Source organism: Chenopodium quinoa, unplaced genomic scaffold, assembly GCF_001683475.1.
Source record: "Chenopodium quinoa cultivar QQ74 unplaced genomic scaffold, ASM168347v1, whole genome shotgun sequence".
Lineage (NCBI taxonomy): Eukaryota > Viridiplantae > Streptophyta > Magnoliopsida > Caryophyllales > Amaranthaceae > Chenopodium > Chenopodium quinoa.
The window spans coordinates 666,389-683,546 of NW_018744996.1; the positions used below are offsets into that span (position 1 = coordinate 666,389).

Sequence of the window (17,158 nt, forward strand, 5' to 3'; positions counted from 1 at the left end):
GGATTTCATTAGGTTGGTTTTTTTTGTTTTTCTTTTATTTATTATATATATATATATATATATATATATATATATATATTTTAAATATTTGCTATTTAAATTATACAAGTTTGGTTATCAGGTCGGGTTCGGGTTGACCCCACCTGATTTTGACTCGAAAATATTTTTGGGTTATGCGGGTCATTTTTGGATTGGAATTTTCAACCTTAACTTAATCCATTTAATTTTAGATCGGGTTCGAGTCAACCCATTTAAGTTTTCGGGTCGAAAATCTCAACACTAACCCGCTATTTTTCGGTCAGATCAGCTTTTGCCTGCCCTAATTTAAATTTATAATTTGATTAATCTTACACAAAGCACCTATTTGGTCTAAGTTTGAGTTTTAAAGGGTTTTGTAGTGTCGGAACGTAAACTAGATTAGTTCTCTTTGATATGGTCCAATTGTATCCATTTTTTTTTCAGGCCAATTTTTAATATCATGATGAAAGCAAAACCTTTTATATACACTTGGGTACACATAGAGGTAGGTGCATCTAAGGGTGATTTTTTTACTCATTCAATATTTTTAAATGAGTAAAAATACCCGGTACATAAAAAAAAAAGACAATTCACTATAAGACATACAACTTCGAGATTCCAAGTATTATTTTTTTTGAATTTTGCTAAAATAATTTCATTGACCAATAATTCTAGAACCAATAAGCTACTTCTTCTTCTTTTTTTTGTTTTTTTTTAATAAAGATTGATTCATAGATAAAAAGTCATACGACATTTACAAAGAGATTTAAATTTTATAAATATATGACAATTTAATCAAATAAAAGCTTCCTTTCAGCAGAGCTACGATCGTTGTTGCAAATCGTACATTCTTCATACCTTCTTTTATATCGATGTGATTTACAACCTTTTTCGACGAGGGGGTCTATCAATCTGTTATAGTCGTGAAGAAAATTATCGCCCGATTCATCTGATTGTAATCGAATGATTAACCTTTTTTTCGATCCCGCACAAATCATTACCCATGAAACAACTTGTACCATACTAAACTCAAAAAACAAAAACAAAAACAAAACTAGAACAAAGCCCACCATAGTGGCACTTTCTACACTCAAACCCACTATAGGGTACTTACTACCTTCAAAGAGTGTAGATTTATTGAGCTCAATAACAAAAACATAAAGAAACTAAAGAGCAAAGGTCGGAAATAGCCAAATTTTCGGAGAAATTTAACTATTTCGGTCTATAAAAGACTTATTTCGAAGAATCCTAGAGTGAAAAAATAGAGAGAAGACATGTATTTCTTTTATTTACCTACTAATAACTCAATATTCTTCTTTAGCTTAAGATACTTTGGTTTCCGTTAAAAAAAAGAGATACTTGGTTGAATTTTTTTTTTGTAAAAAAATGTTTTTAATTAAGGCCATGTTTGCTAATGGGTATATTACAGTATTTAACTTTAGTAATTAATTTTTTTTTTCTCTCTCTAGAGTTTCTCTCTAGGAGTTTTCTCTGAAAGTAAGAAGGTTGCCTTTTTAGCTTTTCTTGATGGTGGATACTATGCATCCCCCAGATCCTCCTCCCTTGCCTGATCAGGTAATGAGTGAGGCGGGTCAGCGGAGTTCTACGGTGGTAAGTTTTAGAGAAGTTTTAGCCAGTTCCTATTGTGGAATAAAGGAATGAATCAAAAATAGCCTGACCCGAGCGTCCGACCGCGCGCGAGAAGGGTCGTAGTTTCTGAGTTTCGTCACCCGACCGGGCGCGAGAGGACGCTTGGAAAATGAAGATGTGTTCGCCCGATCGGGAGAGCTCCGCTCGACCGGGCGCGAGAGCAGCCAATCTTTTGGCTGATGCTCGCCCAATCGGGCGAAGCTCCGCCCGACCGGGCGCGGGTTCGGTTGTTGGGTTGCCTAGCTTCCTTGGATTCTTTTCTTATTCAATCTCTTGTAACCCCTCACTTAAGAGGTGTTTTATGATGATTAAAACACATGTTTTTATTGCTTATTTTCTCTACCTTTTCACTTCCTCTTGATTTTCCATCTTCCCTTATTGTTCTATATATTTGTGATCAAATTTTCAGATGTGACACACAAGGAAAAATCATTCACAAGTAGCCTAAACACATTAAGCTAAAACACAACTCTATTTCTCTTTGGGCATAAGTTTGCGTAGACTCCACCTCTCATTCTAAAGTGCCTTTAGCGTGAGAGTGGTGTGTAACCTTGGGGAACGATCCGGTGAATACAATTGAGCACTTCGGTTGCACCGGAATTCTTTTCAAAGGCAGTGATTATTCACGCCACATCGAATTTCCTTCTCTTATTTTTGTTCTTATTTTATTGTTGCTCTTGTTTTAGACACCTATTTTACAACAATTTTGAAAACGAAAATGTCTATTTCAAGTGGCATTTTGAACAAGACTCTTCCCGACCTCTCTAAGTTGGAACCGCTTGATGCTAACAACTATAAGAGGTGGTCACAAAAATTGCTAATCTTTTTTGAACAGTTGGAAGTTGACTATGTGTTGAATGAAGATGTCGTTGAGACCCTCGAGAATGCGGAAGAAGCTTCCAAGACCGCTACTGAGGCAGTCTCAGCAGTCATAACGAAAGCTTTGAAGAAGAAGGAGAAGGACAACAAGCTTGTTCGTGGCCATCTCCTCAACCACATGAATAATACTTTGTTTGATTTGTTTGTTAATTTCAGATCAAGCAAGATAATATGGGACTCCTTGGAGAAGAAATATGGATCGGATGATGCCGATAAAAAGAAGCACGTGGTGGGCAAGTGGATCAATTTTAAGATGGACGATGAAAAGCCGATCATGTATCAAGTCCATAACTATGAGAATTTAGTGACTGAAATCCTTGGTGAAGGCATGAAGATGTGTGAGACTCTTCAAGCCAATGTTCTCTTGGAGAAATTCCTCCTTCTTAGAATGACTACCGAAATCTATTGAAGCACAAGAAGAAGGACATGACCCTCCAAGAACTCATTAGCCACATGAGAACCGAAGAGGCCAATCGCTTCAAGGATAAGTTTGAAACTTTGTCTCTTAATTCTTCCAAGGCTAACCTTGTTGAGTCTTCTTTGAATGTATCTAAAAACAGGAAAATCTACAAGAAAAAGGGAAGCAACAAGTCCAAAGTCAATTTCACTCATAACAATCCAAAAGGCTAAGGTAACGTGCTACGTGTGTGGAGTCATAGGTCACAAAGCCTACCTATGCACTCGTAGGCATGGAGCTAAGAAAGATGGCTCTACCTCCCAAGCTAATCTTGTTGAGAAAGAGGACATCGTTGTAGTAGTGGTGGTTGAAGCCAACTTGGTGGAGAACAAAACTGAGTGGATTTTGGACACCGGAGCATCGAGGCATTTTTGTGCAAACAAGGCTTTGATGACTGAGTTTGAAGATGTCACCGACGGAGATCATGTCTACATGGGAAATAGTAGTACCGTCGGAGTCCCTGGAAAAGGAAAGGTCCATCTCAAACTTACCTTCGGAAAAACTTTATTTTTGAATAATGTGTTGTATGTTCCCTCTTTTAGGAGAAATCTTGTTTCAGGAGCCCTTCTCAACAAAGCCAGTCTAAAACTTGTATTTGAGGCCGACAAGATTGTAATGTCTAAAAATGGAGACTTTGTTGGGAAAGGTTACCTCAATAATGGTTTGTTTGTTTTGAATATCATGAATGAGAACGGAAGTACTTCTTTTGCTTATATTGTTGAGTCTTTGGATGTTTGGCACAATCGTTTGGGACATTTAAATTATTCTTATTTGAAAAAGTTAAAGGACATGAATTTGATTAATTTTTCAATGGATGATAAACTTGACAAATGCCAAATTTGTGTTGAGGCCAAACATACTAAGAAACCATTTAAGCAAGTGGTCTCAAGAAGTACAAAATTACTTGAATTGATTCATTCGGATTTAGCGGACTTTAAAAATTGCACTAGTAGGGGTGGGAAAAACTATTATATTACCTTTTTTGAAGATTTTTCTCGCTATACCGAAGTTTATTTGCTTAAAACAAAAGATGAAGCCGAAAGTGCATTTTTAAAGTACAAAGCCGAAGTTGAAAATCAATTGGACTTAAAAATCAAAAGAGTTAGGAACGATAGAAGTGGTGAATATGGTAACGATTCTTTAAAAGATTTTTGTGAAGCCAATGGCATCATACATGAAACAAGTCCACCTTACACATCCCAATCAAATGGTATTGCCGAAAGGAAAAATAAATCTTTAAAAGAGACTATGAATGCCATGCTTCTTAGTTCCAGTTTATCCGATAATTTATGGGGAGAGGCGGTTCTTTCCGCTTGTTATGTTCTCAATAGAGTGCCCCATAAAAAATTGGATAAAACCCCCTATGAACTTTGGAAGGGATATAGTCCAAATTTAAAATTTTTGAAAGTGTGGGGGTATTTGGCTAAGGTGGCCTTTCCGGATTTTAAAAAATCCACCATCAGCTCTAAAACTTTTGATTGTGTGTTCATTGGATATGCTCATAATAGTGTAGCCTATAGGTTCATGCTTTTAAATGATAGATCGATTTGTGAAGCTAGAGATGCGGTGTTTTTTTGAGCATATTTTTCCTATGAACAAGTCTTTGTCTTCTAATGTTGATATATATGCTAGTGAATTAAGTATGAATGTGCCTTTGGTTGATTCTTTGTCTAGTTCTAGTCTCTCCTCTTCATCTACCAAAGTGGTAGAAGTTGTACCTAGGAGAAGTAAGAGACCTAGAGTAGAGTCTTCCTTTGGACCGGATTTTTTGACTTCTTTTGTGGTAGAAGACTTTGATGTGAATTATTTTTTGAATGAGCATGTTGTGTCTTTGTTTCTCTTGGGGGAAGACCCTTAATCTTATCATGAGGCAATGAGGTCTATAGATGCTAGCTTTTGGAAAGAGGCCATTAAGAGTGAGCTTGATTCTATTATGTCCAATCATACTTGGGACCTTTGTGACTTGCCTAAGGGTTCTAAACCTATAAGTTGTAAGTGGATTTTCAAGAAGAAACTTAGACCGGATGGAACCATAAATAAGTTCAAGGCTAGACTTGTCATTGAAGGTTTCACCCAAAAGGAAGGTATAGATTTCTTTGACACCTACTCTCCCGTGACTAAGATTGCCACCATTAGAACCTTGGTAGCCCTTGCGGAAATTCATGACTTAGTGGTTCACCAAATGGATGTCAAAACGGCTTTTCTTATTGGAGATCTTGATGAAGAAATTTATATGACTCAACCGGAAGGGTTTGTGGTGAAAGGGCAAGAACATAAAGTGTGTAAACTTAGAAAGTCTCTTTATGGTCTTAATCAAGCACCTAAGCAATGGTTTGAGAAGTTTGATAGTACTCTAAGAGTTGTGGCTATGTTGCTATGTTGCTAATCCATCGGATTCATGCCTGTACTCTAAAGAGTTTGGGTCATCATGCGTTATAACTTGCTTATATGTTGATGATATGCTTGTTGTTGGTACTAACCTTGTTGTTGTGAATGATACCAAGGCTATGCTTTCTACTCAGTTTGAAATGAAGGACATGGGAGAAGCCGATATTATTATTGGAATTCGCCTAAAGAAGCAGAGAATGGTTTCTCCATGAGTCAATCTCACTATGTAGAAAAGATTCTAAAGAAGTTTGATTCTTTTGATGTTGTTCCTAGCAAGGTGTCATATGATGTCAACGCCAAATTAGCAAAGAACAAGGGTTCTAGTGCGTCTCAAGAGCTCTATGCAAAGGTGATTGGTAGTGTTATGTTCTTGATGAACTCTACTCGACTCGACATTGCCTACGCAGTGAGTAGACTTAGTAGATATACTCACAATCCAAGTGAAGATCATTGGGTTGCTCTTCATCGGTTTCTAAGGTATCTCAAAGGTACCTTGGAAGTATGCTTGCATTTTAATCTCTTTCTTAATGTCTTAGAAGGCTATTGTGATGCTAATTGGGTAACCGATAATGATGAAGTTGTTTCTACCAGTGGGTATGTTTTTTTTTTTTGGGTGGAGGAGCTATTTCATGGAAGTCCTCAAAACAACCATGTCTAGCTCGCTCCACCATGGAGTCTGAATTCATTGCTCTTGAATTGGCAGGTCATGAAGCGGAGTGTCTTAGGAGCCTGCTAGCCGACATTCCATTGTGGAGGAAGTCTTCATCTCCGGTGTCCATACATTGTGATTCTCAAGCGGCCATTGGAGTTTCCAATAACAACAACTACAACGGCAAAAAGAGACATATGCGTATGAGACACAAAGTTGTGAGGCAATTTCTCAAAAATGGATTCATTACATTGGACTATGTAAGGTTCGAAAAGAACTTGGCGGATCCTTTGACGAAAGGGTTAGCAAGAAAACAAGTTGAAGAATCATCGAGGGGAATAGGACTTACGGCCATGTGATGCATTACATTGTCCTAGTTCCTATGGTGATGGTGTTTGTAATGCATGTTGGTTTGTGAGGTTGAGTTGTTTAAACTCTTAATGGGTCCTTGTGATATTGAGACGCACGGTTAAAGGACTCACCTATGTGGTTGTGAAGACTAGCCATCTTATATGAAAACTTGGTCGGTTTTCTAGTACCTCCACTAGACCTAAGGTGAATATGCTTGGCTATAAAAGAGCATATCTCTTCGCGGAGTCTATGTAAATTTTGGAGTGATGTATGTGTTTTGAGGTTCTTGAGTTAGTCTTGGAGTTTCAAGGTTAATCCACTCCATGATCAAGAGTCTAAGGGTTTCAAGGTTTTATCTACCCTTGTACTTGTAGCTCATTGTCTCAATTCACTAAGCACTAAGATTTCAAATTACTTATGTAATATCTAAGTGTTATGTATTAAACTCCTCTTATACCCAATATGCTGTTCATTCTCTTCTTTGTTGATTTTTCCTTCTTTCCTTTAGTGGGGGATTGTTGGAATAAAGGAAGGAATCCAAAATAGCCTGACCCGGGGGCCCGACCGGGCGCGAGAGAACGCTTGGAAAATGAAGATGTGTTTGCCCGAACGGGCGAGCTCTGCCCGACCGGGCGCGAGAGCAGCCAATCTTTTGGCTGATGCTCGCCCGATCGGGCGAAGCTCCGCCCCACCGGGCGCGGGTTCGGCTGTTGGGTTGCCTAGCTTCCTTGGATTCTTTTCTTCTTCAATCTCTTGTAACCCCTAACTTAAGAGGTGTTTTATGATGATTAAAACGCATGTTTTTATTGCTTATTTTCTCTACCTTTTCACTTCCTCTTGATTTTCTATCTTCCCTTGTTGTTCTATATATTTGTGATCAAATTTTCTGATGTGACACACAAGGAAAATTCATTCACAAGTATCCTAAACACATTAAGCTAAAACACAACTCTATTTCTCTTTGGGTATAAGTTTGCGTAGACTCCACCACTCATTCTAAAGTGTCTTAGCGTGAGAGTGGTGTGTAACCTTAGGGAACGATCTGGTGAATACAATTAAGCACCCTGATTGCACCGAAATTCGTTTTCAAAGGCATGCCACACCGAATTTCCTTCTCTTATTTTTGTTCTTATTTTATTGTTGCTCTTGTTTTAGACACCTATTTTACAACACCTCTGAATGGTTTGAGGAGGTTAGGAAAATTGTAGCCACTTCTACAGAGTGGTCAGAGGCCGAAGAAATAGGGCCAGATTCAAGTTTGGCGGTTCATTTTGATAAAGTGACTCTTGAACGTCTTAGGCAACCATGGAATTTAACCTTGATGGGCAGTATGTGATGTTGCAACTATAATTAGGCCTATTTATGGATCGGATATCAGAAACTGATATTCAAATACGATCCTAAAATTTCGGATATCCGATATTCGGATATCCAAAATTTTCGGATCAGATGGTTCGGATATCCATTATCCAATATATATTAAGTAAAATTGATTATAATTACTTTCTAAATTTAACTAATTACTGCTTTTTATCGTTAAGTTGTACAACATATTTTAACAAATTAGTAGTCTTTTTGTAATAAAAATTATCATCAAATATATAAGGAATATTATAATAAATTAATAATACAGGGTCAGTTTTATATGAATAATTTAAAATTTTTATATATTTTTCACTATTTCAACCTTGGATTTTTTACGAAACTAAGCTTAATTGGCAAACAATTTACCAATCTAGACGCGTGGCCAAACTATTTACGAAACTGAGCTTCTGAGGTAAAACGCTGACTCAGTCAGCGTTTTACCCCTGTTATTATTATTTTTTTTAAAAAAATTCGTATTTTGTGAAATACAAATTTAAAAAAAAAAATGAAAATACACAAAAATGCTGACTCAGTCAGCGTTTTTTATATAGGCATAACAGGAAAAAAAACGCTAACTTAGTATAAAGGCTGAAGGCAGCAACAACAACCCCAACAACCACCTTCCACATCCACCAACACCACCACCCTCCTCCTCCACATCCACCACCACCATCACCCTCCTCCTCCACACCCACCACCTCCACCACCTTTCTTCTCCACACCCACCACCACCACCACCCTCCTCCTCCACATCCACCACCTCCACCACCACCCTCCTCCTCCACATCCACCACCACCACCACCCTCCTCCTCCTCCACATCCACCACCTCCACCACCACCCTCCTCCTCCACATCCACCACCACCACCCTCCTCCTCCTCCTCCACATCCACCACCTCCACCACCACCCTCCTCCTCTACATCCACCACCACCACCACCCTCCTCCTCCACATCCACCACCTCCACCACCCTCCTCCTCTACATCCACCACCACCACCACCCTCCTCCTCCACATCCACCACCTCCACCACCCTCCTCCTCCACATCCACCACCTCCACCACCCTCCTCATCCCCATCCACCACCTCCACCACCCTCCTCCTCCACATCCACCACCACCACCTCCACCACCCTCCTCCTCCACATCCACCACCACCACCACCACCACCCTCCTCCTCTACATCCACCACCACCACCACCACCACCACCACCCTCCTCCTCCACATCCACCACCTCCACTACCCTCCTCCTCTACATCCACCACCACCACCACCACCTTCCTCCTCCACATCCACCACCTTCACCACCCTCCTCATCCCCATCCACCACCTCCACCACCCTCCTCCTCCACATCCACCATCTCCACCACATCCACAATTTATTTTGAACGAAATGAGTCAAATATGCACAAATAAGGAATTTGAAGTTCAAACAAGACATAAATTTATTCAAAACCCAATTATTAAAATAATAATGTAATGTAAGTGTTATGTACAACAAACTAGAGAAGGTCATTACAACAAATAAATCAGATAATTCTATCCTATTCTGACTCATCAATTTGGTGTGACGGCTCTCTATCCTGTATGTCCACTCTCGGCCTGAGACGACGGCTGTAGTGACGGACCGTGGTAAATGGGTTCGGGCGTACTGGCGGAGTCAGCTGGCTGGACGATGGGTCATCAGGATGACGTAGGGGCGCGGAACTGCGAATGTCGTACTCCTCTACGCCCGTGAATGACGCAGGATCACCCCCACAGCTACTCTGGCCAGCCTCGAACTGTGAGTAACTAGAGTGGCCGCCATGATTGTCCCGGGGGTGGACGAGATAGGCGTGACCATATCTCTGCAAGGTAGCCATGCCCATATTTCGCACCCGCTCGACCTGTGCTTTGGGCGGCTCAGGTATGCCTGGAAGGACGTCCGACATGTGCGTCAACCATCACCGTCATATCCAACGTCTGCAGTAATTATGGATGAGTTAGTTAAATGATATACAAATTAAAAATTGATAAAAATAAGTAAATTAAATACACTTACATATCCCATGATCACGTCAAAGGATGGATGGTAATGTGCGGATGGCGGCGTGTAGCTGGGGTTGATGAAACGTCGTGTAATCCGCATCTACCACTCCATGTATGGATCGTATGGATCCATAACGCCGTGGATGGGGTCACCAGTGACGACGAACTCTAACCGTCGATGCCACAAGTCAATGTACTGGGCATGCTCCATCCGCTAGTTCCTGTCGCTCTTTCCCCGACGGTCAATGCGGTGCAGCCGGGCACTAGTGTCACACTGCTGGGGGACAGGCTGGCGTAGTCCAAACTGTCGCATGACTCGATCCGGTAGGTGACCCTCCACAACCTCAAAACAGATCAGGGGGACCCTAGAACGCCACTGCGCCTAATGATCTAGCAGATGTGGAGGCATGGCAGCAACTAAATCAGCTTCATACGGGTCCCATGTCATCTGCGATAACACATACAAAGTAATATAGTAAACAGGTTAGTGCATATTAAATATGTTAATAGTATAAATAAATAACTGTTTACTAAATAAATTAAAGTTATAACCTGATACTCGGTGAGTCGGTCAAGGGCGTCTCGGTAGTACGGAAGGCCCCTCGCCTCATGCGCATATGTCAGTTTGGGGACCGCCCATCTGTAACCGTACGCCTCGTCAGCGGAAGGCCGTGGTGGAGGAATGTACCTCTCATACTGCTGGTCCTGATCCTGCTTTCCCTAACGATGTATAGCAGGCCTACCTGGCCTGCTTACATGGATGTGCTCCCAAGACCAATACTGGACATCAAACACACAAAACTAGGTTAATTGTAAACTAAGTAAGAACTTTCCGAATTAAATTGATAACAGATAGGTAGGTTACCTGAAGCAAAAATAACGGACTGCTGATCTCACGAGAACCCCGACGGGATGCTCTACACAGATTACGATAAAACATCGCTAGACTTAGTGCCCGGTCGATCTAGATGGACACGATCTCTTGTTGTGACCATGCTGGTGACAGAGGCCGCATTTGCTCGCTAGACGGTTGGTCTCATCCATTTCATTGCGTATGTGCCTTGACTTAGGGCGACCTTGTCCTCGTACCATGCTGTTGTCGGGAATGAGTTTAGGGCCTCATACTCTCTCCATGCCGTCTCACAAGGGATAGGCCAGTATTGGGGAGCGTATGTGTTTGCGTAGGCCTCTGATTTCAGTACCCGGTCCACCCATGGCCGCTCTGATATCGAATACTTCGCACAAACTGCTAGAACATGAGAACATGGGAGGTGGAAGATCCGTGGTTTATTGCATGTACACGTTCTTAACTGAAAGTTAACAGTATGTCTATGGCCTCCTTTTCTACCAATTCTATCTCCCCTCTTTGTTTCAACTTGATATATATGCAGTCGACGGTTATACGCTTCCACTTTGTGATATCTAGCCTTTACGATGTTTTTCTCCATAGTGGAAGTGACTTTAGGGGGGGGGGGTATGCAAGTCCATGTTCAGATCTAGCCTGAGATAATTCACTTCTATCAGTGAAATACTTATTCACTCTGTGGAATGTTAACTCAACAAGGGACATGATAGGTAGAAATCGAGCACCCTTCAACACATTGTTAAATGTTTCTGAGAAGTTCGTAGTACATATCCCATATCTGCGACCAGCATCGTGAAACAAAGACCACATAGACATGGGGAGTTGGACAATATACTGTATGGCCTTGGTACATGCCTGACCGATCAAACTCAAATTAGCTTGCAGTTTTCTTTCTTGCCTTTGGTACGCAGCAGCCTTGAACATATCTCTCATGTCGTTTCTTCGCACGTGAGTCTTCAAGTTAGAAGCCAAGTGCCGAACACAAAACCTGTGATAGGCTCGCGGCTCAGTGAATCCAACGTTAGGGTCATTCATTGCTGCAATGATCCCAACATGTCGATCAGATATAACACAGAGGCCATCCCGTTGAGTGACATGAACCCGAATGCAGCCAAGAAACCAAGACCAGCTGGAAGTGTTTTCCCCTTCGACTAACGCAAATGCAAGCGGAAATACTTGGAAGTTTGCATCCACACTTGTAGCAACCAACAATGTTCCTTTAAATTTCCCGTACAAATGCGTCCCATCGATACAGATGACAGACATACAATGTTTAAAACCTTCAAAACAAGGGCCGAAGGCCCAAAATACTCGTTCAAACACTTCCATGTTGCTGTAATAAATACCGTCTACTAGAGCTTTGTGTTTCCATACAACAACGGTTCCCAGGTTTGACTGTTTGAGTGCTTCCATGAAGTGCGGAAGTCTGCCATAAGAACTCTCCCAATCTCCAAATACTTCAGCTATGGCTTTCTCCCTAGCATACCATGCTCTTCGATAAGTAACGTCGAACTGAAAATGCTTGGATATGAGTTCCTGTATAAATTCAACTTTCAAGCATGGATCTTTCTGCACAAAAGACTTCACAAAATTGGAAATTATAGATGAATCCAAGTGTGCATGATCTGTAGATAACACTTCAGTGACACAGGTCTCCCGGTGCGGGCCTTTGTATGTGACTATGGTAAAGTTGTCTGAGTGCTCACTTTTTTTAGTACCTCGTAGCGACCAACCACAATTCTTCTTGCACCGCAGATGAAGGACCTTCTCATTTGAGGTCAATGTGGTGTAGAATTGGTTCCTTTGTATAGAATACTTCTTCACCATTTTCTGAAGCAATTTCTTAGATTCAAAGAACATACCCTTCTTAAACTCTCCCCCGATCACAAATGTTGTATGACTACCTGATTCGGCCCAATATTAATCAACCTCATAATTCTCATTTACTTGACTTAACCAAGGAATAGGAGTTCTAACCATGGCCTCCCCACCTTCCATGTCTGCAGAATCAACATCCATGTTATCTAGTCCATGTTCCTCCTCTTCGCTCTCATCCTCATCATTTGTTTCCCAGAGCGCATCATAAAGAGACAACTCGTTATTCACCATATGTTGTAGATTTTCAAGATGATTCATCAATGGTTGAGACGGAGATGTATGATCATCATGCTGCGTAGGTGAATAACTTTGGAGTTGCATGGGAGAGGATATAAATGTGTTCAATGTCGAAGGCCCAGATTGGCCTAACATTGTCGTAGATGGTCCACCATATACAGGTGAAGCTATATGTGAACTCAACGGCATCTGGAACCAATCGTCATGAAGTAGTGTGCTGAAGGACCCCATCCCATATTCAGTTGATGGAATGTCTTGTGAGGGCATTTGGAAGGACTCTGTGTATCCGGAAAAATAGGTAGCTTGTTGATCTGGTCGAGTACTTTGTTGCGTACACGTAGACACTATTTCTATATATATCTCATGTGGATAACCCCTCATTAAAACAGCGCTCCTAAAAGCTTTCAAATGTCTATCGTTAGAACAAGGTAACACTTGAACCACATTATTAGTCTCAAACCTCATTTGAATGTTAAGGTACATTCATTGGGTTTAAGCCAATAATGCTACAAACCTCGTTCATTAGATCGTTGAAAGTCATGTCCGGTCCAAATGGCAATGGTTCCATATTTCCACCACTATACTGGACATTCGGTCCATCAGACACAAATTCACCCCCCATCGGCATAACAAAGCTGCGCTTTGTGCAGCCATATTCTATACAACAACCAAAAAACACATCTTAATTGCATGCAATCTCCACCAATTCGCACTATAACAACCAAGATATTCACACTATAAACATAATTAACCAACATTGTTCCAATTCACATAACAACCAAAACAAAGTACACAACGAACATATTCACACTATAACAACCAACATATTCTACATAACATATTTTTCGTAATTAAACAACAATGTAGGCTACTTTATCAAATTAAAACAACAATTTCATCAACATTATCAACAATTTCATCAACATTTTCAACAATTTTATCAAACATTTCCACAATTTCATCAAAAACTTTCATACTAAACTAACATCAATTTAGGGCTTTTATACTAAACTATTATCAAATTACAACAAACTAACTTAGAATTATCAACATAATTATCAATTTACATCAAACTAACTTAGAATAATCAACAACATTATCAAATTAAAACAATGTAGTATATAATTATCAAACTAACCTAGATTTTTAGATTTTAAAAACAAATGAGTGAGAAGTACCAACAATGTGATTAAAAAGAAGAGGAGAGGCGCGGCGCGGCGGCAGCAGGCAGTAGGCGGCGGCGACCGCGGCAGGCACTAGGTGGCGGCGGGTAGACAGTTGATGAAGAGTGAGAGAGTGAGTTTGAGTTTTGAGGAAGAGTGACTGTGTCGCGTGTTTCCGGAACAATTTACCAGTGAAAACCGCTGACTGAGGCAACGTGTTTCTAGTATTAATGAAACACTGACTCAGTCAGCGTTTTAAGGTCTGTTATAGCATTACACAAAAACGCTGACTGAGGTAGCGGTTTTGTGTATTTTCTATTTTTATTTATTTTGTATTTCACAAAATACGAAATTAAAAAAAAAAACTTAAATAAAAGGAGTAAAACGCTGACCGAGTCAACGGTTTACCTCAGAAGCTTAGTTTCGTAAATAGTTTGGCCACACGTCTATATTCGTAAATTGTTTACTAATAAGGCTTAGTTTCGTAAAAAATCCTTCAACCTTTATATTTCGGATATCAGATATCCGAAGTTTTGAGAATCAATATTCAAATTCGCATCCGATATCCGCTTTTTCAGATCGGATAACCGATCGGAAATGAAAACTCGGATCGGATATTCAAAAATTCGGATCGGTTGCGAATCGGATTATCGGATTTTTGAATTCTCGAATAGTTTTGTAGAGGTCTAACTGTAATATCCAAGTTTGAGATTGCCATAGTTACTCATATTCCAAAGGAACATAATGAGTTGGCTCACAAACTGGCAGTCTATGAAAGGGAGATGGCAGTTGGTTACAAGACTCATTACTTGATTCCTGATTGCGTGCGTGAATTGTATGAGGCAGAACTTGCTCAAGTGGTGGCTGCTGCTCAAAACAAATGAATAATCAGGGGTTCTTAGCTATGGATGTTTACTGTTTTTGGATTCCTTAATGAACTTAATTGCACACTCACTTTGAGGTGCTTATAGGATGTATTCACAGCTTATGTGATAGGTTTATTTTGGTACTGCATCGATTTTCATTGTATAAATTATAGGATGCGATGTAAATATTTTGGCTATAGCCTATTAATATAAATAAGTCTTTTCTTTATTTGTGTTAAAAAAAAAAACTTTAGTAATTAATAAAATCTTTACTTTCATCCCAAAATTGGAGGATGAATTTGGGAGGAAATAAATAAAGTAACAAGTATTATACTAAACTTTCCATCAAACCACACATTGGATAATATACACCCAGGTGCATGGTGCACCCAAAGGTATTTCTACTCATTAAATATTTTTTTTGCTCATTTTAAAATATTAAAATAAGCAAAATATTATTAAATGAGCAAAAATCACCCATAGGTCGGTGCACTCGGGTGTATATAAAAGGTTTTGAGTTTATTTCTTTCCCCTTTTCTTCCTTTCTTTTCCCTTCTCTAGTTCTCATTTCCTTCCTTTACTAATGTTGGTCCTATACTCTCTTACTTGCTCAATTTCTCTACGCGCGGAGTTTTAAGAGAATTAGTAGAAAGTAATAAAATATGAAGGAAGTGGAATTGGTGGAAGAATAAAGTATAATAGTTGGGAGGAGAAAGAATATGGAAATACTAAAGTATGATAGTTGAGAGGTCTACTAAAAGAAAAGAAATTAGTGAAATATTGTGAAAGGTTTTCATAAAAGAAAATAAATCAAGTAATAAAATACGACCACAACAAAAAAGTGGAGCAAGTAATAAAATATGAAGGTAGAATTTGTTAATAAAAAGAACATTACATTCCTTTCATTATTCATAATTTTAGTGAAGTGAATTATGTTAAATGGACACACAATATGAGACGAATGGAGTAAAATACAATTAAAAATCCCATTGAAAGTACAAGTTACAATTTAAGAATTTCTCAAAATTAAGGCAAGGATGTTAGGGATTTGGAGTTTCTAGTATCTCTTTTTCTAATTTATTATACTACTTTCGTTAAATGTTATGTGCAACTTTAGAATATTTTATATTTCACAAATAATACCCCAAAGTTGCACATTCTAATTTCCATAAAAAGGTAGACATTAGAGCATGAAGTTGACCACATTGGAGCATGGAAACAGCTAATATCGATTTCTTCAATAGAGGTTTCTCGTTTTTCTATACTACTAGAATTACAAAGCTTATTTATAAAATAATGCTTAACATTCCAAAATTTGATGATAAACCATGTTTCGAGAATTGAACACGTACGTTCTTGACATTTACAAATTCCTTCATACTATGCTAATGTAATGGATTAGGAACTCCGTATTAGATTATTGTTTGTTAAGAGTATTAGTGTATTACTATACAATAATTTTTTGAGGAATTACGCAAAACCAGCAAAAGCTACTGTTTGGACGGCTAAAAGGAAGAGGTTTGACGCCATCAATCGAGTTAACATTATTTGGGGTTAAGAGTACAAATGCACAACTAATGAAGATCAAACCTTTTTTTTTTTTTTTGGGTCATTCATAAATTAAAGAAAGTATAAAATGGATTGATTGATTAGTGTAAATGCGTAGTAATTTTGATTTTAATTAATATCCTTACTCTTGTTTCTTGTTAATCCTGTTAAAATACTATCTCCACTTCGCATTACTCGCAACAAAGAGTAGTTTTGCGAACTCCTAGACAAAAAATTTTAAGCATAGTTAGTGAAAAATAAGGGCATATAATTAAGTATTAATTCAACCCAACCCCCCCCCAAAAAAAAAAAACACAAAAATCAACCAAAATTAAACTAAATAACCCACCACCATTAGCACACCACCACCATCCAGCAGCACCGAAACAACCCAGTAGCACTGAAACAACCCAGCACCACCATCCAACACTACAAAAACCGAACCCAGAACCACCCAGCCGCAGCACCAATCCGAACCCTTTTGACCCACCGCACCCACGAACCCACGAGCCGTAGCAACCCACCAAAGCCACGAGCCGCAGCAACCTACCAAACCCACGAGCCGCAACAACCCACCAACCCCAGCTAACCCACATATCTGGAATAAACAACCCACAACCCACCAACCACCAACCTACCACCGACGAACCCCACGATGTGAACCTTCCACCCACGATTTGAAACCACCGACGAATCCTACGATTTGAAACCACCGGCGAACCCACGATCTGAAACCTACCATCGACGAACTCACCGAGCAAAACCCACGAACCCACCATGAGAATGGGTTAGAGGAGGAGAGAGAAAAATAATGGGG

At 39.7% G+C, this 17,158-nt stretch overlaps 1 protein-coding gene across 1 annotated transcript; it reads right to left on the minus strand.

The window, feature by feature from the left end:
• Positions 1-10,166: 10,166 nt before the first annotated feature.
• Positions 10,167-12,476, minus strand: LOC110707150. Its single transcript, XM_021885160.1, has 2 exons — positions 11,286-12,476; positions 10,167-10,232 (listed from the first exon to the last, which is right to left on the minus strand). Exons 1-2 carry the CDS (start codon positions 12,474-12,476, stop codon positions 10,167-10,169), a joined length of 1,257 nt encoding a protein of 418 aa, XP_021740852.1.
• Between the last annotated feature and the right edge of the window lie 4,682 nt (positions 12,477-17,158).